Source organism: Apodemus sylvaticus, chromosome 5 (genome assembly GCF_947179515.1).
Source record: "Apodemus sylvaticus chromosome 5, mApoSyl1.1, whole genome shotgun sequence".
NCBI lineage: Eukaryota > Metazoa > Chordata > Mammalia > Rodentia > Muridae > Apodemus > Apodemus sylvaticus.
Window position 1 is genome coordinate 86,490,916 of NC_067476.1, and position 24,367 is coordinate 86,515,282.

General features: G+C 39.2%; 1 protein-coding gene across 1 annotated transcript in view; it reads left to right on the forward strand.

Moving 5' to 3' along the window:
- Positions 1-24,367, forward strand: part of Cstf3 (cleavage stimulation factor subunit 3) — a 76,597-nt gene that overhangs the window by 44,410 nt on the left and 7,820 nt on the right. The window contains exons 4-15 of the mRNA XM_052183121.1: positions 9,538-9,570; positions 11,501-11,598; positions 12,625-12,691; positions 12,834-12,868; positions 12,949-13,075; positions 14,430-14,507; positions 15,970-16,132; positions 18,643-18,752; positions 19,471-19,587; positions 19,938-20,012; positions 20,677-20,820; positions 21,965-22,067. Coding sequence (XP_052039081.1) covers positions 9,538-9,570; positions 11,501-11,598; positions 12,625-12,691; positions 12,834-12,868; positions 12,949-13,075; positions 14,430-14,507; positions 15,970-16,132; positions 18,643-18,752; positions 19,471-19,587; positions 19,938-20,012; positions 20,677-20,820; positions 21,965-22,067 — 1,150 coding nt within the window. The remainder of the gene's footprint in view (positions 1-9,537; positions 9,571-11,500; positions 11,599-12,624; positions 12,692-12,833; positions 12,869-12,948; positions 13,076-14,429; positions 14,508-15,969; positions 16,133-18,642; positions 18,753-19,470; positions 19,588-19,937; positions 20,013-20,676; positions 20,821-21,964; positions 22,068-24,367) is intronic.

Here is a 24,367-nt window from a genome sequence, read left to right on the forward strand (position 1 = left end):
TGGATACAATGGGTTTTTCTTCGTTTGTTTTGCTATTTTGTTAGGGCTATCATGTTTCCGGGCTGGTCTCAGTCTTCCGAGCTCAAATGGTCCTCTTGCTTCATCCTCTTGTGTAGCTGAGATGCAAACGTCGTGCGTCAGCATATCTGCATAGGCTTTTTTTTTTTTTTTTAAGTGTGCTTGTTTGTGTGGCATAGCCTGGCTTCAAACTTGTTCTGTAGCCAAAAATGACCCTGAACTTCTGATCTTCCTGCCTCTACTTCTCCAGAGTCTGAGTTTGTGTGTGCCACCACACCGTGTTTTTTAATTCACTTCAAGAGAAGAAAAGGTTGTCTAAAGAACTTAATAATGCCTGCAGCTCATTTTCTGTGGTGCTAGAAGTCAGCCCAAGAACTTAGTGAAGGCTAGGCAAGCACCCTACAGCCTAAGGCCCATTCCCACCCCTTTCCAGCCCCTATTGCAAATGTACATACTTGGCTTTTGTTTTCTTAAATTTTATGTGTATGGGTGTTTTGCCTGCATGCATATCTATGCACAGTATGTGTGCCTGGTACCTGTGAAACCCAGAAGAAGACATCAAATGCCCAAGGACTGCAGTTAGAGACAGTTGTGAGGTGTCTGTCATGTGGGTATTAGGGGTCAAACCCAGATCATCAAGAACAGATGCTTTTAACCACTGAGACATCTCTTCATGTCTTTATTAAGTCAATATTGTCTTGTTTGAAAATGGTCTATTTGCTGGCCTGCGTTTCTACCTCAGTTACAGTTATTTCATAATATCTAGTACAGAGTAAACTTTACTGTGCAACAGCTCTTAATAGTTCTCTTGTTTGTTCCATGGAAAACTGTTTATTCTGTTTTCCTCTGTATTACTGGCCCAGGCCAATATTCCCTGATATATAAATAATAGCTATTCTTGTAACTAGTACTCATGATACTAGAAATTACACAGTGTTCTCTCTGATCTGTAAACCCCTCCCACCACCACTTTTCTGACGAACCATCTTTTCCCATGACTATCATCACCTGGCAGAAAAATCACAATGACATTCAGGTGTTTTGTGTCACGATTTTAACTCTGGCGATTTTGCCCTCTGTTAGATCTGCACTACAATTAGCCAGCCTGTTTTTCCAATATATCTTCTTACTTACATAGATATTTTTACTCTTTTACCAAAAACCTGAGATAACCGTGTTGGCTTATACAAACCCTGCTTCTCATGGTGGCCTGGTGAATTCTATCTATTCATTGAAACCTTTACTTGTTAAGTTCATTTCTGTATTCTTAATATTGGTTTTATGTTTCCAATTAAGGTATAAGATCTTTAATAGATTTTGATTACAGTATTCTCATATCTACTTGGTAAATCACAAGAACACATGATGAACACTTTCTTGAGAGAGGTGTTGGGAATCAAATCTAGAACCTTGCACATGAAAAACATGTTCCACCACTTGAGCTACAGCTCTAGCCCTCACAGATATTTTAGTTGACTTAGGAAAGTAAAGGGTTAAGTAATACTTAATATTTGTAAAAAATAGTAATATTAATTTGTAAAAATAGTAATATTTGTAAAAATAGCCCAAAGGAAAGTAAATTTAGTATAGGCATATTTTATTTTTTTTTAAAAAAGATAATAGTTTAAATACACTTAATTATAATTCATAACGGTCTGGACTATCTAGTTATAATTTTAGTTAATATGATTACAGTGACATGTTTAAAGTATATGAGTCATCTACCAGTGTGGCCAACCTATTAAATCTTGTTGCTGTGGACACCACTATATTATGTGCTTTTATCTATAACCTTTATCTTTACTTTTTATAGTGTGAGCACTCTACCACTGAGCCATACCCTTACCCTTAGCACCATTTATAGCTATAATTAATAGGAAAATTATAGCTTTCTTAAGTAATAAACATAGGAAAAATTAAGCAATATAGATTGGCAAAACTTACAAATTGTTTTTTTCTTCAGTTGTTAAATTATGTTCACCACAACTCCATGAGTTAAGTCCCAATTTTGTCCACCAGTGCTTAGAAATGAAGATGAAGGCATGTAATCACCTACTGAATACAATTGGGTTTATTTATTTGTAGACACTCCTCTCTTGACAACTTTACTGTAAAACTTGAGTGAGGCACAAAGGAAAAGTGTCCTAACCATTTAAACAACCTGAAAACTTATTTGTACATATTTATTTATTTTGAGTAGGTTTTTGAAATATATTCACCTTATATAACCTTGGCTGTCTGGAATTTACTTTGTAGAGGAGGCTGGCATGTGTGATCTTAACTGTCTCTGCCTCCTCAGTGCTGGGATTACAGGAGCGTACCACTCTGCCTGGCCCATTTGTGGTCATTGTTTTGCAAATTCCTTTTTTTAAAAAAAAAAGATTTATTTATATATATGTAAATACACACACAAACACACACACACACACACACACAGGCAGGCAGGCAGGCAGGCAGGCAGGCAGGATTCTCTGTGTAGCCCTGGCTGTACTGAAACTTATTTTGTAGACTAAGAGATTGCCTGCTTCTCCCTCCCCAGTGCTAGGATTAAACAATTTTTCATGATTAGAATTCAGAATCTTCACCTTTCAAACTCACATTAGTTTGACTCATAAAGTGTGTGGATTGTGCCTCAGAGTGGAAAAGATTCTGAGAGCAGGTCAGAAGTACAGACTGAATTCTTCTATTCATCACTGTATGGAACCACTGTGAGAGTTCCTGTTTGCTCAGTAGTGTCCAAAAGCATAGATTTTGACTTGTTGCAAATACTGAGTTTGCAAAAACCCCAACAAAATATATAGTCTGAGATTGTTTTATGTACTTTTTGTTTTGTTTTGTTTGTGACAAAGGACATGGACTTGCTATAAAGCCACTTGAACTTTGTGATCTAATTCTGTAGGTGTGTATGGTTTGTTTTACATGAATGCAAGTTCCTGTAGAGGCCGAAGGTGTTGATCACCATTTATAAGGATAATTAAGTCCCTTTACAGAAGGATGTGAAGTAGAATAAGATTAGTGAATGGGACAGAGAATTTTAAATTTTTTTTTTTTTAAGACCAGGTGTCACTGTGCATCTCTGGCTGGGCTGGAACTTGCTGTGTAGACATGCCTCTGACTTCTCCCCTCCCCAACATAGCCCCAGGTGTTGGGTCACAGTAGTGTGCTACCTTGCTTGAGACTAAGAATTTTCATTAAATGTGCTTTTGGAGGTAAGGTATTTCTCACTAGAAATTTATACTTTTTTAGTAATTGGTGGGATTTTTTTTTCAGCACTTGGACCTTCCTGATGATTTATAATTTCAACCAATTGGAATAGCCTTTTGAAGTGGATACTACCAATTCCTGTGGTGTAAATAAATGGTCAATGCTGGCAGTGATTAAATAGTTGATACTGTATGATCATATTCTTTTCATTTTATTACAATGCAGGTTTTACTCCCAAAGCAATTTGAAAATAATTGCTCAATTATTTTTGAAGAATATTTTTAAAGGGCTGGAAAGATGGCTAAGCAATTAAGCATATTTGGTGTTTTCCGAAGGGCTTGAGTTGTGTTCTCAGCATTCACATGGAAGCTTGCCATATATAAATGGCATCCATATATAAATATATATATTTATATCTATATGTAAATATAGATAAATCCAGCTCCAGAGATTCTGACACTCTTCTAGCCTCTAAGAGTACTGCATGTACATGCCGCATAGACATACATGCCACTAAAATACCTATATACATTACATTTTCCTTAAAAATTATTTTAATGAAATTATGATGGGAATTTGGTAAAGCAAGCACTATAAGGATCTGAGTTTAAAAGCAAGAGAAATGGCTCAGGGTTAAGAGCACACATTGGTTCTTGTGAGTTTGATTTCCAGCCACCCACAGTAGGCAGCTCACAACTGGAATTCCAGTTTTAGGGAAACAACACCTCTCTGACTTCCTTGGTCACATAGACAGGCACACATATATTTACATTAAAATATATGCTTCTGAGTTTAAATCAGAGGCCACATAAAAACTGAGTACATCATATCTGGAATCTTAGGCAGAGACAGGTGGTAGATCCCTGGAGCTCACTGACAGATAGCCTAGTCTAGTCAGCACACTTCAGGAACACTGAGAGACCCTGCTGCAGAACAAGACAAAGGGTCAGTGAGAGTGAGTGTTGAGAGGTAAGAGACTCATGAAGCCTGATGGTCGAAGTTTGATCCTTAGGACCCACATGCTAGAAGGAGAGGAAAGACTCCCACAAGTCTTTGGCACATGTACATGCATACACACACATACTTGTGTGCATACTCAACAAAGAAATGAGATTATATCTGATCTGTAGCAGTATTTTCATCAAGGTTGGCTTACTAGAGAAATTCTCAGTATTCACTTGAATTAATGATTGACAATCAGTGACCATGTACTAAGTGCCAGAAAATTAACTTTAGTCAAAGTATCTTTTTCTGCTATATTTGTTATGCTAATACCAATTAAAAAAAATCAGCCTGGTGGTGGTTCACACCTTTAATCTTAGCACTCAGGAGGTAGAGGCAGGTAGATCTTTGAGTTCTAGAGAACTCGGCCTGGTGGACCAGGATAGCCAAGGTTACACAAAGAAACCTTTCAGGGAGGGAAAAAAGAGGAAAGACAAATGCAAAGAATCAAATAATTCAGGAGACAGGACCAAATTGTGTAGGGAAAACAGCAAATTATGTACATATAAGGACGTACATACTTTATCACTGTGACAGCTCTGAAAACTGTTTAACAGCCTTTTATCCATTCCATGATTTTTCATGGTCAAAAAATCATAAATTATTTTTGATCGTTGTTTCATAAAGATGAACTATGTTGTTACACACATTACTAACACATACTCATTTAACATGACCTTATGGAAATCCCTCTAAGTAGCTCATGTAGCTGGTTCACTTTATATGAGTACACAATAGTCCATGATGTGGGCATCATAATTGAGTATACTGCTTACATTGTGGCCATTTACTTCAGGCTATTTATGTTTACAACAAATAGCCTTGTACAAATACCTGCTTTATATAACCTGCTGCTTTTGTTTCCTTGGGATGGATCCCAGAAATGGAATTGTTGAGTCTCTTCTTTGAACTGAGGTAGGGTGTCATGTATCCCAAGTTAGGTTTAAACTTGCTATGTAACCAAGGATAGCCTTAAATTTCTGATCCTCCTGCCTACAATTCCCAAATGTTGAGATGACAAGCATGAGCTACCATATCTGATTTATATGGTGCTGGAAATCAGACTCAGGGCTTCATACCACTAGGCAAAGCTCTACCAACTGACTGGGTCTTTTTATTGTTTTTCTTTTAATGGCTATTACCTGTGGCTTCCCTTAAAAGGGTATGTCATGATTTCTCCACTAGTGAATACCTTTTCCTTGTTTGTCTTTGATAGAATTAATATCTTTTTTCCCCTTGCAATTTTTCATTTAATTTGTTTTGTTTTTGAGATGGGAGTCTATATGTAGTTACTTTGTAGCTCAGACTCATCTCAAGATGAAATCGATACTTTGTCTCTGCCTCTTGAGTGCAGGATTAAAGGCGAGCACCACCATCCCCTGTCTTACAGTTCTGTTGAGTGTTGATGGACACATAAGCTCTTCGTCTGTCTTTCTCACTTTGGACATGTGTACATATTGCCACATGTGTTTTAACTTTACCTCTGCTAGATGTTGTGTATTCTTATCCTTGGGTAGTTTCAACAATGAGTAATTTGTTTTTTCTGCCCAATTGTAAGAACTATAAATAATTCCATCTACATGTAGGAAGCTGGTGAGTTAAACCATCTTTCACACTTACCTTCAACTCCACTTTCAGATGATTAGATTGTGGCCATAGAGTTTATGGATGTCTCAGAGGGGTTTACATAGACTACAGGGAAAAGACCGAGAAGCTAACCCACACTGAGACGTTGAACCTGTTAATTGCTTTTCTATTCTTCTCCAGAGGAAAGTTATCATTAGCTTGCCTTTCTCCTTCCTCCTCTTTTCCTCCTCCTCCTCCTGTTGTTGTTGTTCTTCTTCTTTTTCATCATCATCATCATCATCATCATCTATGGGTGCTTTACCTTTGTGTTTGTCTATGCACTACCTGCATACAGTGCCTATGGAAGCCAGAAGGTGTCAGATCCTTTGGAACTAGGGTTGTGAGCTGCCGTTTAGATGCTGGGACAAGTACCCTGCAAGAGCAGCAAGTGCCCTTAACTGCAGCCTATACTGACTTTTAAGAAACAACAAACCTAGCCGGGAGGTGGTGGCTCCCGCCTTTAATCCCAGCACTTGGGAGGCAGAGGCAGGTGGATTTCTGGGTTCGAGGCCAGCCAGGGCTATACAGAGAAACCCTGTCTCGAAAAAAACAAAAACAAACAAAAAGAAACAACAAACCTGAACCAAATAGGCAGGCTGAGCCCTTCCTGCCACAGCATGTGCTCTGGTTGCTTGGTTGAGGACTAGCAGCAGCCTCTTGCTTCTTTATCTGCTCCTCACCTGTCAGGTCTGTGAGTCAGAGAGCAAAGTGTAGCAACCAGAAGAATGTAAACGAAAACTGACACAACAGGCTCCCAACAAAACAGCTACTATAGAATGACAATTGGAAAGTACATGATTGATGCCAGCCTGATGCCAGAAACCATTCGTGAACTAAATACAGCACAGTAGGTTAAAGGAAGTAGGTCATACAAAGACTAATTGCTCAGAAGTCTAGTTGACAAACTTTGAATAAAAAAGTAAAACTAAAGTTCTGAGCCTATAGTCAGAAGACTTTAAACTTAGAAAGAAAAAGGAATCCTGAAAGACAGACCATAAGTTAAAAAGAAAATGTATTATTTGTTTGAATTGCTTTTGTTTTTCAAGACAATTTCTCTGTATAGTCCTGGCTGGCCTCGAACTGATTGTGTTGACCAGGCTGGCCTGGAACTCAGAGATCCACCTGCCTCTGCCTCCTGAGTGCTGGGATTAAAGATGTATGCCAACATGCCCAGCCTAAAAAGAAAAAAGAATTTTCATTAGAGTGAAAAAGGCATAAATTTACAGGTTCACAAACACTTTTGAATTGGATTTAACACCCACTCTATGAGATGTACCCATACTAGGCAAAGAACTTGAAACTAGATGGGTCATGAGCCTAAGGGGGAACTTACTACAATTATTCTGATAGTGTGTTGCAATAAAACGACTCCTAATGACATACTGCTATCCACATAGAGCAGAGCATCACTTAGTCTTCATCAGAGATGCTTCCTTTTACAGTAGATGAGATTAACACAGAGACCCATAACTGGACAGTGTGCAGAAAGTGAGAGATTTTGGAGTATTATCCCTGAATGGGATGTCTTTATTGTACCTCGACCCTCAAAGCTCAGGGATCTAAGTGGAAGGGGCAGAAAGGTTGTAAGAGCCAGAGGTGTGGATGATTTTAAGGAAACATCATTTTCCAGACACAACAGGGCAAATGCACATAGATCTCACAGAGACTGATAGGGTGCACAGATCTGCACAAACTCAAACCTGACAAAATCCCAGCACAGAGGAAAGTGAGTGCAAAGTCCAATCCCAAACCAAAAGGCTGTTTGCAAATGATAGGTCCCGGGAGAGGGAGTGACAGCATATCACCCTCACTCCAGAGCAGACCCCACACTCAGGAGTAGATAGTTGGCTAATACAAATCAGGCTCTATAGTTTGTCGTGGCTTTTTTCTTCTGTTTGTTTGTTTGTTTTTTAAGAGAGGAAAAATGTGAAGTTGGGTGGTGAGAAGGATATGGGAGGAGTCTGGGGATGGAAAAGAATATAATAATTAGCTGGGCGTGGTGCCTACCTCTTTAATCCCAGCCCCCTGAAGACAGGCAAGTGGATCTCTGAGTTCAAAGCTGGCCAATCTACACAAATGTTCCGGGAAAGCTGGAGCTTCTGCGTGAGACCTTGTCTCAAAAAAGTAATATTTTAGGAGTCTCTCGGACAACCCTGACCCACAGATCAAAAGAGGGTTTCTCATGTTTAGTGTTGAGGTTTGTGATGGATGATCCAAGAGACTACAAAAGCATAGACTTGTTAAAGACACCATGCACTTCAGATGTAGGACCCAGAGACTCCTGAGTTGGATCTAAACTGAAAGCCATTTCCCTGATGACTAGTTTTCCTGTTATCAGAACGTGCCTTGTAAGCTTCCAAAGGAGGGAAACAACCAATACTCTACCCAGCTATGTTGCCTTTGAACCACAATGAAGACCAGCATGGCACATAACACTAAAAGTGCAGTAGTGGCACGAAAATCTTGGCAGCTGCTAACAGCTCTCTAATTGGACTTTAGATCTGTTCAACAATAGGGAAATCAGGCCTGGTATTGAAAACCTAGGTACACTACACAGGACTGGTGAATTCATGGATCTTGGAGGGGAACCTACAATCTCTACTTAACCAGCACAATCCTTAACTACATTCTAAAGATTTGTCCATACACCCACAGAGAAGTGTAGTTCTCACTGCTTATCAAGGAAAATTCTCTTTGCAACAGAGACCAACACAGAAAACCACAATCAATCACATGTAAAGCTCACACCCAACTGCTATATTTATAACACAACTGGACCTTAGGCTCAAAGGTTACTGTGGGAAAGGGAGATGTCAGAAATGTCAGAAGCTGCACCCATAGTCCCACCAACATGACTGCCTAAACATTAGCTGAGTTAGGAGGCTACTAATAGACATGCTAATGTGGATGGGAGAAAGCTCCGAAGGCCTCAGCCCTACCCAGGGAACTTCAGGCAACTAAGGAATGCTGAGAACAGACAAGTTGTCTTCCCCAGGGAAGAGTTAGCAGTTAGTTATCCAATATCAAATGGTCAGTCCTGAAAATATAAGTAACATCAAGCAGACTGAGCAGGTTGTGTTATGAATTTAGGAGCATCTGTATGTATATTATAATAGTGAAAAGAGCCTTGAGTTTGAAAACAAAACAGGGTATATTAGAGGATTTGTAGGTAGGAAAGGGAAAAAATGATGTAATTATAATCTACTATCTACACACACATATATGTATGTATATATATATATACTGTAAATTTCTCAATAAATTTTAAAAAATTGCTAGTTTAAAGGGCATACTTAATTCCAAGCAAAAATTTGTGGCAGTTATAATAAGGTGGTGAAACTTCTGGATCACATGTGTGTACTTATTTGCTATATTGAAGGAAGGATTTATAAGGTTGATTAAAAAATTATCACAAGGGGCTGGAGAGATGGCTCAGCTGTTAAAGAGTACTGACTGCTCTTCTGAAGGTCCTGAGTAAATCCCAGCAACCACATGGTGGCTCACAACCATCTGTAATGAGATCTGACACCCTCTTCTGGTGTATCTGAAGATAGCTACAGTGTACTTACATATGACAATAAATCTTTTAAAAAATGATCACAAAATTAGTCAAAAATTCAGAAATAGTGTGTTGATGTTCTAAAAAAGAGTAACAATCCTGTTTTTTTTTTTTTTGTTTCTATTCAGATTAAAGCTAAAAATTATGACAAGGTTGAAAAGGTAAGTTCTCTTAACTGTATTTTGAAGTTTAAGAGTTTCTATATGACCAATATGGAAGGTAAATATGGTAAAATGATTTGTTACTGCATCCAGGTAGTAGTTATATATTATAATAATATTTCACTTTCTTCAAAGCTTGAAAATTCTTTAGCTTTCAAGAAATATAAATTGAAACTACTTTGAAATTCCAATTTATTCTAGTAAAAATGGCTAAAACCAAGAAAAAAAAATGTCAATAAGTCCTGTTGAGAGCCAGCAAATGTAAGTCCTTAAACACTGCTGGTGGGTATAGTGTAGTGCAGCCATGTGGGAGTTAGCATGGAGGGATCTCCAAATGAGCTGTGGAGCTGGGGCAGCTGCTCACTCGTTGAAACTCTGCCTCTAAACCAGACATTGTGACACACACCTATAATCCTAGCCTTGGGGAGATGGAGACAGAATTAGGAAGACATTTTAGTACAGAGTCATCTTAGGTTGAGGCCCTGCCTCAGAGAACAACAGCAGCAAAGTATGGAAGAGTGTGCTTTTAATCCCTGCACCAGGGGACAGAGACACATGGATCCCTGAGATTGAGGTTAACCTATTCTACATAGAGAGAGTCAGCCAGGACTATGTAGTGAGGCCCTGTGTCAAAAACAGATAAATAGCTATCATGTGACCCAGATATCCCACACTTGGCTATGTACTCAAAGGATTCTAATTCCTACCATAGAGGTATTTGTATATCCATGTTTATTGCTGTACTGTTAATAACAAAAGAAATGGGCCAGCCTAGATGTCTATCAACAGATGAATTAAAGAAAATACAGAGGCTGGGCAGTGGTGGTGCACACCTTCATTCCCAGCACTTGGGAGGCAGAGGCAGGTGGATTTCTGAGTTCAAGGCCAGCCTGGTCTACAAAGTGAGTTCCAGGACAGCCAGGGCTACGCAGAGAAACCCTGTCTCAAAAAAAACCAAAAAACCGAAAATACAGTATATATGCAGAGTGGAATCATTACATTTGCAGGAAATGAAACTAGATACTAGATATTCTGTGTAAAGCAAAATAAACCAGAAGTGTGTGAAATACACTGGCCATGAGAGCAGAGGGAGCATTGGGAGGCAGGGACTCTGCAGGAGTTGGGTGGGGAGGCGTAAGGGAGGGCCACGGTCAACAAGAGCAAACTAGGAAAATGCCTCAATGAAATCTATTTTATATGCTGATTTAAACTAAGGAAAATATTACAAAAGAAAAATAATTGTATTTATTTACTTAAATATTTACTTATGGGTCTAGGGAAATGAAAGAAAATGACTATACTTGTGAAATGCATGGGCAAGGTTTTGATTTTCTAAACTGAAAAGACGATTGTTATTTGTTATTTTAAAAAAATTTTTTTAAAAATTTAATTTTGCCTGTGTGTGTGTGTGTGTGTGTGTGTACCATATGCATGCCTGGTGCCCACAAAAGTAGACATCTGAACTGCTAGAAATGGTATTATGAATGGATGTGAGCTGCCAAATAGATGTTGGGAATCAAACCAAGGTCCTCAGGCAGTGTGCTCTTAACCACAGAGCCATCCCTCCATCCCTCTTATTTGCCTTTTATTTATAAGAAAATTAATTCCTGGAAAGACTGACTTTATTTGTTTGTTTGTTTGTTTGATTATTGGGTTTTTTGTTTTGATTTTTTTCGAGACAGGATTTCTCTGTATAGCCCTGGCTGTCCTGGAACTCACTCTGTAGACCAGGCTGGCTTCAAACTCAGAGATCCACCTGCCTCTGCCTCTCAAGTGCTGGGATTAAAGGCGTGCGCCGCCGCCGCCGCCGCCGCCGCCGCCGCCGCCGCCACCACCACCCAGCTGACTTTATTTTTTAATATGCTGTTTCATTTATACAGATATGAAATGTATTTATCTGGACTCTGATATTATTTTCTTATATTTAAAGCTATTTCAAAGATGCCTTATGAAGGTTTTGCACATTGATTTGTGGAAGTGTTATCTTTCCTACGTCAGAGAAACCAAGGGTAAACTGCCAAGTTACAAGTAAGTGAAGTCATGGTCTTAAGAGTGCATGTTGAGCTGGGTGTGGTGCTGCCTCCTGTGATCAGCACTGAGGCAGAGGCAGGGATACCTCTAAGTCTACCTGGTCTACAGAGTGAGTTCCAAGACAGCCAGGACTACACAGAGAAACCCTGGGGCAGTGGCTGGTATCAGTGCGTGTGGTCTCTAGATGCACTCATTTCCACATGCCTCACACCAGCTCTGTCTCTGAGCTACAGGTGGGAAGAAACCTAAGTATTGAAAAGTCAGAATTCGGGGCTGGAGAGATGGCTCAGTGGTTAAGAACACTGACTACTTTTCCAAAGGTCCTGAGTTCAAATCCTGGCGACCACATGGTGGCTCACAACCATCTGTAACGAGATCTGACTCCCTCTTTTGGAGTATCTGAAGACAGCTACAGTGTACTTACATATAATAAATAAATAAATCTTAAAAAAAGAAAAAAGAAAAGTCAGAATTCTCCAAGAAATCAGGAAAAGTGGTTTAAAGAAGGCCACTGGCACTTACCTTCCACTTGAGACCTGACTCATCCAAATGTTCCCATAGTAAGCACTGTGTATCTACATGATAGCACTTTTTTGACAGGCTTGTCAAACTGTCAAGAAGCTTTTTAATGATTGTCTCAGCACATGCTTGTCAGGTTATATAGCTTAGGTTGCCACTTAAGACGCCTAAGGCAGCCACCTGGTAGTTAGCTCTGTGCTATGACGACGTACACTTGCCTACCTTCAGTGACTCTGACCTGGATGTTCACTGATGCATTTTGATAATAGTTTTAAGTTTTGATTGGCTTCTGATTTGTTTTCAAACAGGGTCTCGCTTTGTAGCTCAGAGTAATATGGGGTATATACTACATATCCCAGACTACCCTTGAACTTACTATGTAACCCAGAATGCCCTCTAACTCAGGGTAGTGATCCTGCCTCAGCTTCTTGGGATAACAGGTATACCTAGCTATTATACCTAGCTGATAAAAAAAATTAAAAATATTTTTCATGTTCATTTCAGAGAAAAAATGGCTCAAGCTTATGACTTTGCACTGGATAAAATTGGAATGGAAATTATGTCCTATCAGGTAAAGTTCAACTAAATATATACACAAGGGCTGGGAATATAGTTCAATGGTAGAGTACTTTCCCAGCATGCATGAGACTTTGGGTATACACCTAAATATGAAAATATCAAGAAAGATATTAACATTTTGTTTCATTTCTTAGATTTGGGTGGATTACATCAATTTCTTAAAAGGCGTGTAAGTATTGTCTTAATTTTTAATATATAGACAATAGATTTAGCTATAATACAATTAGTGATATTTTTATCCAACTTCAGGGAAGCTGTAGGATCTTATGCAGAAAATCAGAGAATAACTGCTGTCCGAAGAGTTTATCAACGAGGTTGTGTTAATCCGATGATCAACATTGAACAACTCTGGAGAGACTACAACAAGTATGAAGAGGTAAGCCAAGCAGAGTGTACTGCAGCCTGGCCATTCCGGGTACCCACTGTTGTAAAGGTAGGGAATCTAGCCTCTAGTGTGGGGGCCTGAGTGCTGGGGTTGCACAGTGTCTGTTGCTGCTCCTGGCTTTTGTTTTGTTACACCATGGATTAAGCCTTGAGCTTTGTGCCTATGAGGGAAATGCCCTACCATTGAACTATATATTCCTAGACATATTGTTTTGTATTTATTCCAATAAAATAATTTATTTTTTAAATAGTACTACAATAAATATTAATTTGTAAGTATCTCTGTGATATGTTGGCTTCAAATCCTTTAGATCACTACCCAAGAATTATATAGCTGGATCATATAGTAGGCCTATATGTAGCTTTTTAAAGAAATCTCTGTGTTGACTTTTGGATTAATTTTGGATTAATTAATTTACATTCCCACCAGTAGTGTATAATTGTTCTTTTTATCCACATTGTTGCTAGCATTTATTATTTGTTTTCTTAATGACTGATTTAACTGGATAAGATAGAATCTCATGATTTCATGTCTATAAAAATTCCTGAGACAGGACCTAGAAGGATACCTACCTCAGCAGTTGAGAGCGCTGGCTGCTCTTCCAGAGGACCCAAGTTCAATTCCCAGCACCTACATTGTGGTTCATAATCATCTGTAACTCCAGTTTCAGAGAATCCAGCTCTTTTTTTATGGCTTCCATGGGTACCAGCCATGCACTAGTACATAGGCATAGCTCAGGCAAAGCAATTATACACATTTTTTTAAAAGAAGAAAGTGAAACAAACTCTTGTCCAGTAAGATGGCTCAACAGGTAAAGACACTTGCTGCTATGCCTGATGGCCTGAGTTCAGTACTCAACCCACATTATAAAAGGAGAAAAGCCACTGCTGGAAGTTGTTCTCCGACAACGACATGTGCTATTGTATGTGCACCCACCTATCCAACCACACAAAGTTATGTGAAAATGTCTCACAGTTGACAGAGGAGAGCTTTTGTAGCAGTAAAGGAACACGTGTGCTGTGACAGTGTGTAGAGGTCACGGACAGCTATACATATGATGTCAGTTTTCCCCACTTTACCTGGGTTCTAGAGATGGAACACAAGTCACCAGGCTTTTATGACAAGCATCTGTACCTACTAACCTTTACCTACTAACCTTTACCTACTAAGCCATCTTGCTTGCTAGTCTACTTACTCTTTCCAGGCTGTGTGTGCAGTTTAGTGGTAGAGTGTTTGTCTAGTTGCCTAGCATGCAGGAGGCTATGGGTCTGGTTTGCAGGACTGTAAAAACAAGTATTTTAAAGAAAAGACAAAAAAAACAGTTAATAACTATATTTTTCCTTAGGGTATCAATATTCATTTAGCTAAAAAGATGATTGAAGATCGGAGTAGAGACTACATGAATGCTAGACGTGTAGCAAAGGTATGGAATTCTATACTTAATTTAATGTTACTGAATCATTAAAATAATTAGCGAAGCTTTCCCATCTGATATTACTCATGATATTTTCAATCATTTGGAGTCTTAATTAATGACAGATAATTATAGCTAATTGATACCTGTCTGAAATGATGATTTTTGGTTTGATTTTATTTTGTTGAGGACAGGATCTTTCTGTGTAGCAATGGTTGTCCTAGAACTCATGAAACAAACCAGTCTGGCCTCACACTCAGTACCTTTGTCTCCTAAGTGCTGGGATCCAATTCAGGCTCCAAATGCCTAGCAAAATGATAATAGTTAAATTGAAATAGTTTTTTGTTGGTGTTGTTTTTTGTTTTGTTTTGTTTTTCGAGACAGGGTTTCTCTGTGTAGCCCTGGCTGTCCTGGAACTCACTCTGTAGACCAGGCTGGCCTCTAACTCAGAAATCCGCCTGCTTCTGCCTCCCAAGTGCTGGGATTACAGGCGTGCGCCACCACCACCCGGCTACATTGAAGTAGTTATTTAAGTTATATTAAATGACAAAATATATGTTATATTTGGAAGACATTGTGTGGGGTGTGGGTGAGTATGTGAGTGTGTGTGTGTGTGTGTGTTTGTGGTGTGTTTGTGTTTACTGGGCATCACCTAACCTAAGGACTCCCATACATTAGGAAATGTCTTACTATTGAATCATATCCTCAATCCAAAAAGTATTTTGTTCATTCATTTGTTTGTTTTTGAATCAGAGTCTTGCTAGTAGTGCTGGGTGCCCTGATATTTTGTAGCCCAGGCTTCCCTTGAATTCATGGCACTACTCCTGTGTCAGCAGTTTCCCAAGGGTTAGAATGTGCCATCCGTGCTTGGCTAGAAATACTGTTCAAAACAGAGATTTACATGGAATTATTGAAGTAGTTGATATTCTCCCTTCGTATTTGCTTATCTGAAAATTGTGTTACTCTGTAGTCAGTGTATTTAACTACATTGTTCTCTGGGATAGACTTTGTGCTGTGTACACACCTTTCTATTCTTTGGAAATAGCCAAACAGTACAAAAACTATTAGCTTCTCCAAAGTTGTCAATAGCAGTGCTACCAAATCTCCTCTCATGCTATCTTTTACATCACACATCCTGCAGAGATAGTCTATGGATATTCCGTTTACCACTCCTAGGTATCTAGTTTTGTTTTTAATATTCTATTATGTCTTTCCTTAGTCTTGAGTTTTGTTTTGTCCTTTGTGGATGTTTTTTGAATTCTGTTTCTTGAGACAGGGTCTCCTGTAGCCCAGGTTGACCTCAAACCTACTGTGTATTTTAGGATAACCTTGAATTCTAAAACCATAATAAAAAGTGATATTAGGGGTAAGAGAGTAGACTCTTTAAATGAAGTGTTTCCAGCTGATAGAGTACCTCCCTATATATCTGAGTTGTTCAAGGCTCATCAAAAACCTTTAAATGTTTGTTTAGGAGTACGAGACAGTAATGAAAGGTTTAGATCGCAATGCTCCTTCAGTGCCTCCTCAGAACACTCCTCAAGAGGCTCAGCAGGTGGACATGTGGAAGAAGTATATCCAGTGGGAAAAGAGCAACCCTCTGCGCACGGAGGACCAGACCCTGATAACGAAAAGAGGTAACGAGGGTGCGTGGGGCTCCATCACGCTTGCCTGTCGCTCTGCAGGTCAGGCTGACTTCCAGCTCACTGTGCAGCCCCGAGACCTCCAACTCATTACCTCCCATATTAACTTCCTGGGTGTGAGCTCACAGGAGTGAACTGCCATGCCCAGCGGAGGCTGGGGCTGTGTTTTGTTTTTGTTGTTTTGTTTGTTTTCTGAATCTTTTGTTTTTCCACTAATCATTTCTATAGATCTATCTTCATGATCACTTTCCCCTTGTTTTATTATATTCAATCTGATGGTAAAACAATCTAGCAAATTATCCTCCTCTCTCTCTCTTTCTTTTTGGTTTTTCAAGACAGGGTTTCTCTGTATAGCCCTGGCTGTCCTGGAACTCACTCTATAGGCTAGGCTGCCTTCGAACTCAGAAATACACCTGCATCTGCCTCCCAAGTGCTGGGATTAAAGGCATATACTACCACTGCCCATCAAATTGTTCATTTTATATACTGTACTTTTTAGTTCTATGAATTTCCAAGAAATGTTTATAGTTTTAATTTCTCTATTAAGATTCATGTGTAACAATGTGTGTGGGCTTGTTTTGTTTTGCTTTTTAAATTTAATTTTTAATTGTATGTGTGTTATATGTGTTTAAATGTATGTGTATCCCCTGGTTCTGGAAAGACTCAGTGCAAGAGTATAGGGGAATTACAGAACAGGGAAGTGGGAAGGGGTTAATGGAAGAATAGGGGGACGGAAGAGGGCTTATGGGACTTGCGGGGAGTGGGGACCCAGAAAAGGGTAAATCATTTGCAATGTAAATAAAAAATATATCAATAGAAAAAATGTATGTGTATGGATGTTTTGACTGAGGGAATGTCTTTGTACCACTTACATGCATGGTGTCCAAAGAGACCTAAAGAATCCTCTGGAATTAGAATTAGGGATAGTTGTGAGCTACTGTGTGGGTGTTGGAAATCTAACCCAGGTTGTCTGGAAGAACTAGTGCTGTTAATCTCTGAGCATCTCTCCAGCCTCTATAATGTGTCATCTTTAGATTCTTAAATAGGATTATTACAATAGCTATAAGGTCCTCATTGGGTCCTTCATTCAGACAGTGGGCCTTTGTGAGATTGCTTCCCTTTGACTTTTAACTGTTGGTCACTTTTTCATGTTTTGTTACCCATATAATTTTTTTTCTTTAAACATTTTACAAATGTATGAATAATAGGTTGTAAAGATTGGATTCTTCTCTGAGTTTTCTTTGAAAGGAAGTTGAATTATCGTCTGTTTGGATGATATGAACCTCACCTTCGCCTCTGGCTCAGTCTGCTCTGACTCCTGCTTCATTCTGCCATGCACTTATATTCCGGGGTTTTGATGTTTTTTTGTTTTGTTTTGTTGTTGTTGTTGCTGTTGTTACTGTTTTTTGTTGTAAGTACACTGCCTTCAGATGCACCAGAAGAGGATATCAGATCTCTTTACAGATGGTTGTGAGGTACCATGTGGTTGCTGGGATTTGAACTCAGGACCTTCAGAAGAGCAGCAGTCAGTGCTCTTAACCTCTAAGCCACCTCTCCAGCCCTATTTCAGTTTTCTTATATATGTATTTGAAAATATGCACATATTTCAGTTTTCTTATATATGTATTTGAAAATATGCACGTATCTACATATGCACATAGACACATCAGCGGAGATGGAGAAGTGCCAGGGATTTAACCCAATATAAGTCATATCCTAAGCATATGCTCTAGCAAAGAGATACTTCCTGTTTCAGTTTATAGTTTTTAATTTCAGAAGAGTTAGTCTTTTTGTTTCACTTTATTGTTTACTTCTTATTTTTCAATACAGGGTTTCTCTTTGTAATAGCCCTAGCTGTTCTGGAACTCACTTTGTAGACAAAGCTGACCTCAAACTCACAGAGATCCATCTATCTCCATCTCTTCAGGGCTGGGATTAAAGGCGTGTATCAGGCGTGCCCACCCAGAAAGATTAGTTTTGTACAAATCACTGTTACTGCTGGATTGGAATGTTACTGAATTTGAATTCTTCAATTTTGCAGGCTCACTTAATGGCAGGACTTTATGAGTACTATTTCTTTGCCTACACCTATTTTGGGGTCTTGGAGATTAAAGCCAGAACCACCTGTACGCCAAAACAGAATTGTACCACTGAGTCACATTTTTGGCAACCTCTACTAATTTGTACACCCCCTTCCCTCTGTCCTACTTCTGCCACTCTGGTCTTCAGATACCAGTTACTTAGTGAAGTCACTCAGGATTTCTTTCTTCTTGTTCTTTGTTTCCTATAGGTGTGTGTGTGTGTGTGTGTGTGTGTGTGTGTGGTCAGAGGACTTTCATCAGGACTGTCCTCAGTGTAGATGTATCCTTCTTAAATGTTGGAACTAATTTAACTCATTGTTAAAGACCATGCCTGAGTCTAATAATCTACCTGTGGTGCTTGTGATGATAATGTTGTTAGTGTCTTTTATCTTAACTGAGTGCTGTGTGTTTGTCTTCCCTTAGTTATGTTTGCCTATGAACAGTGCCTACTTGTGCTGGGCCATCACCCTGATATCTGGTATGAAGCTGCCCAGTATCTGGAACAGTCAAGTAAGCTGCTTGCAGAAAAGGGGGTGCGTATCCCTCCCCACCCTCTTTTTCCTTTCGTGATTCTGATATAGCAATAAGATTCACTGACAAATATAACATCAGTTTTAGTAATAATACTATCTATGTTTAAACACATGCGTGCATAACATTAAATGGCATAGGGAGGACTATTTGGGAGGTGGGGAAGAGAGACTAGACAAGGAAAGTACAGTGGTGTGTGTGGATGAACATATTATAATAAAATGAATTATTTTATAAGCTAAATTTATTAAAACCTTTCTATATAAGAAGTATATGTTGAGAAATGTAAGCTTTCCAGGTGGTGGATTGCGCCTTTAATCCCAGCCTGCTCTAGAGTGAGTACCAGGAAAATCAGGGCTACACAGAAAAATCCTGTCTCGAAAAAACAAATAAGAAAAGGAAATATTTAAACATGTCAGTATGAACTTTAGTAACACTCATAATTCTGTCTCAAAGTGACTTGTCATTTAAAGCACTTAAATGGTAATTAATTTAAAGTTTGGGGATTGGAGCGCATAACTGGGTGCTAGAGGCCTCTGGGCTCAACTCTAGAAACTCCCCTCTGCCCAGAATAAGAAGAAATCCTTAGTAGTTTTTATAATTCTTAAATGCCAGTGTGCATTGGTTTTCATAGTAAGTACATTTTAAAGTGGATACTGTCTCAGTTTTCCCATTTCAACTGCATCAGCATTGTTAAGGATGTGATTTTTTCCCTCTTAGGATATGAACAATGCCAAATTATTTAGTGATGAAGCTGCTAACATATACGAAAGAGCCATAAGCACTCTACTAAAGAAGAACATGCTCCTTTATTTTGCATATGCAGATTATGAAGAGGTGAGAAGAGTCAGAAGATCTGGAAGTGTGTGTGTGTGTGTGTGTGTGTGTGTGTGTGTGTGGCCCTCAAACTCAAGGTTCTTCCTAAACCTGCTGAATATTTGAATTATATCTACTGCTTACAATTTTACTGCAGGACTAAAATATTTTTCTTTCTGGTAGTATCTTTGTTTTTGTAGCCAGAGAGGGTAACAATAAAGAGTTGCTAGTCCTCAAGTTCATATAAGTTTATGTACAGTGTAGGTGCCTCGTGTGTGTTGTGGGAACAGGTGTACAGTCTTCAGGTTCCGTAAAGCTCATATTTGCTCATTTGTGAGTATATACTAATATTCATTCCTCTGCCACGTTAGAGTCGCATGAAGTATGAGAAGGTTCACAGTATATATAACAGACTTCTGGCAATTGAGGACATTGACCCCACCTTGGTGAGTAACCTAACTCTCTCTATCCCACCATCATAATCTGACTTAATATAACACAAATTTAATTTTTCTACAGCAAGAATCATTGTACTTCTGTCTTGTAGATCATGAGACCCTTTATATAACACTGCTCGGCTATGGCTCACCCTTGTAATCTCAGTACTTGGGAGGTGGAGTCAGAAGAGCAGGAGTTGTTGGGGATTTAGCTCAGTGGTAGAGCGCTTGCCTAGAAAGCGCAAGGCCCTGGGTTCGGTCCTCAGCCCTGTTTAAAAAAAAAAAAAAAAAAAAAAAGTTGCAGAAGAGCAGGAGTTTAGCAGAGTCTACAGAGGGACTTCCAGATTCTGAACAGCCAGGGCTACACAGAAAAGCTTTATCTTGTAGAAAAACAAAAAAGTTTTAGTAGTGATTATTGTATGACCTTCTGATGATAATAAAAAGGATGAAAAATCACTGCATTATACACTTTAGAATAATTCTGTTATGTAAAATTATGCCACAATAAAAATTAGCATGTGTTCCTAATGCCTGGGGAAAAGTAGTTTACAATTCTACTCTGTAGTTTCTTATTCTAGAAATATTAGCATAGAACTCAGTGCCTAGGTACTAGATGCTGTGAGGAACATATTCTGCCTAATTTGTAAAATACAAATATTTTATTTTCTCATAGGTATATATTCAATATATGAAATTTGCAAGAAGAGCAGAAGGTATCAAATCTGGAAGAATGATATTTAAAAAAGCAAGAGAGGATGCCAGAACCCGCCATCATGTCTATGTGACTGCAGCACTTATGGAGTATTACTGTAGTAAGGTAAACACTGACATGCGTATGTAAGGCTTATCTGCATAAAATTACACTGAACATTATTCAGCTCAGTTGCTTGCTTATTTATGCATTATTAAATTCCATATTTAATTTCTTTTCTTTTAATTGATTGATTGGTTATCTACTATAGATGATGGAACCCAGGGCCTCCTGCATCCTAAATAAGCTCTTAAAATTTTTTCAGGGATGTTGGGGGCCAGTGTTCAGGGACTGAAACTTAATGAGCAGGTGTTCGACTATTAATGACCAATTCCAGTTCATCCCTTGTTGTTCCTGATTGTTCATTGGATTTTGTTTTGTTTTGAAGCACATAACACTAAGTATCTTAGGCTGGTCTCAAACTCCCCCTGTCTCCCCTCCCTTCTCCCACCCCACCCCACCCCCAGAGACAGGGTTTCTCTGTGTAGCTCTGGCTGTGCTGAGCTGTAGACCAGGCTGGCCTCGAACTCAGAAATCCACCTGCCTCTGCCTCTCAAGTGCTGAGATTAAAGGCGTGCAGCTTTGGTTTTTGGTTTTTGGTTTTTGGTTTTTGGTTTTTGGTTTTGGTCTCAAACTCTTGATCTTCCGGCTTTCACTGCAGCCTCCAGTACTAGGATTACAGACAGTGCACCACCAGAAGCAGCTGTGGTAAATGTCTTAGACAAGATGTTGACATTGGCTGCTTGGTTACTTTATTTTGTTTATGGTGGTGCTAGGGATTGAACTCAGGGCTTTGAGCAATCTAGCCAAGTGCTCAACCACCAAGCTATATATACCCAGGTCTTTTCTCATTTTAAAAGGGTGGGTTCTTATTTCATTCCCAAGCTTGCCTTGAAGTAGCATAAAACTCATATTCTGAGCTTAATCCCTTGGTTGTTTTTTATTTAGCTCACCAATTTTAATTCTTCTGTGCCTTGTCATATTTAGAGGTTGTAGAAATATTTCTTTGTTATTGTTTTTATTTTTCATTTTGAAAAGGTGTCTTGCTATATAAGCTATGATGACCTTGAATTTGTGACAATCCTCCTGCCTCTTCATCTCTACTGCTGAGATTATAGGTGTGCACCATGCCTATTAGATTCTAGTTTTAATATTCTTTTGCATACATTGTCTGGCATTTCATGGAAACCAGTACTGTCTTTACTTCTAGGACAAATCTGTTGCCTTTAAGATTTTTGAATTGGGACTAAAGAAATATGGAGACATTCCAGAATATGTTTTGGCTTATATTGACTATCTCTCTCACCTCAATGGTAAGTTGATTCTAGAGTCTACTGTGGTTTTGTGGTTGTGTGTGTGTGTGTTTAAGATTCACTTACTGGTGTTTTGAATATATGTTATGTCTGTGGATCCTTGTTTTCATTGCCAGTGGAGGACAGAAGAAGGTATCGGATCTTCTGGAACTGAAGTTACAGACAGCTGTCAGCTGTCATGCAGGTGCTGGGAACCAAACCTAGGCCCTTTTGAAGAATAGCCTAAGTTCTTAACTTCTGAGCTCTCTCTCTCCAGCCCCTGCCATGGCTTCTTAACATTAAACGATCTGAAATTATGTTTGGGTTTGGGTGGCTTTGTTTCCTTTTTTAAAGTGTAACTCCAACATCCACCAGAAACAGCTGCCTGACAGGCACCCAGGAAATAGTGGCCAGTCATCCGTGAATTCAGTATGTCTCTTCTTAGCCGGGTTCTTACTATATACCCCTGGCTGGGATAATACTCACTATGTAGACCAGTTTGGCTTTGAACTCACAGAAATCTACCTGCCTGCACATTTGTCACCATGCCCAATTCATATAGTCCTGGCACTGAGCTCAGTGCCTTGTGCACGCTAGGCAAGTGTATTATTCAGGGCTCTCTAGAGGAGCAGAACTTATAGAATGAGTGTTTGTGTGTGTGTGTGTGTGTGTGTGTGTGTGTGTGTGTGTGTGTGTGTGTAGGATTTATTAGAATGATTTACAGCCTGTGGTCCTGTGGTCCACCTACTCCAACAGTGGCTGTCTACCAAGGGAAGACTAAGAATCCAATAGTTCTTAAGTTCATGAGGCTGGATGTCTCAGCTGGTCTTCAGTATATGCCAGAATCTTAACGAAGTAGGCTCTAATGCTAGTAAAGTGATAGACTATCCAGTGAAAGCAAGAATAGGTTGGCAAAGACCAAAGGCTTCTTCTATGTCCTTTATATAGGCTGCCGCCCAAAGGTGTGGTCCAGATTAAAGATGGATGGTCCAACCTCAAAAGCTAAGAGTTAAAAGGAAAAAAAACTTCTCACAGGTATACCCAGCCACTTGGGTTTTAGTTAATTCCAGATGTGGTCAAGGTAACAACCCAGAAAAGCCTCACAGCAAGCGTTGTGCCAACTAAGCCATCCCTAGTCCTGTCTGCCACGTAGTTATACTCTCTGAATCATGGTAGATTTTTCTTTTACACTCTACAGAGTGGTTTTGAAGCAGAAAAGTAATACCATAGTTAGGTGACACTGCAAAGTCAGTTAAGAGACGGAGTTAGCCGTGTTCCTTTCTGGCCACTCTGGACAACTCATCTCTTGTCTCCTAAGATTTCGCCAGCTAGTAACGTAGCTTGGGAATTGCTTTGCCCAGTGGATGGGAAGTATGGGGTACAATGATACAAAAGTCTGTATCCACCAAACCCAAAACTGCTTGTGAGGCTATGAGGTGAATTTGTAAAAGAAACATGTTCATTGACATCTTTATTTTCCCACTCTGTTGGATTAATAGTATTATAACCATTCTTTATGCTAAATACCCATAAAGAATTACCCATGTGTCTCTATAAAATTATTATAATTATTGATAGTTCAGGATATATACATTTTGGAGGGTAGGAACAACTAGGGGAGCTGGAGAAATGACGCAGCAGTTAAGAGCACTTGTTGCTCTTGCAAAGGACACAGGTTTGATACTCAGCAACCACATGGAAGCCTATCGGCATCCGTAACTCCAGTTCTAGGGTCCCAAAGACATGTCCATGGCACATATGCATGTGTGCAGGTGCATAGTCATACAAATACAATAAACCTAAAATAAAATAATCTTGTATTGAAGTTGTTTTAAGAAAACTTGTATTTACTTGTACTTGAGATTATGTGTGTAAACTTAAAACTGTGGTTTTCCCACTGGCAACAAGGTTATAATACCCTTTATAAGACTGACAGAGTCAAGTTGAACTTTTGCATGCATTTAATTTATATATGGAGTATGGAAAGCAGTAATTGTGTATAATAGTGGAGGTGAATGTGAATGTCACAGTAGAGCCCTGGTGACACACAGTGGGGCATGAAGACAGCCCAAACTCCAGATCTGTTCTGAGGCTGTGGAGCCTCTAGACTGCTAGTTATTAAGCAAATGAGTGTGCCTGTGCTAAACAGCATGCGTGACAGATTCCAGAGGCTAATTCTAACAAAAAATAAATAAGAATGTAAAATACTAGAGTGGTTTTCATATTATTTACATGTTGAAAAGACAGTTTGGATGTGCTTGGCTATACTTAAGATTAGTTTTACCCTCTTAGTATGGCTGGCAGGGTTTAAATGACATGCT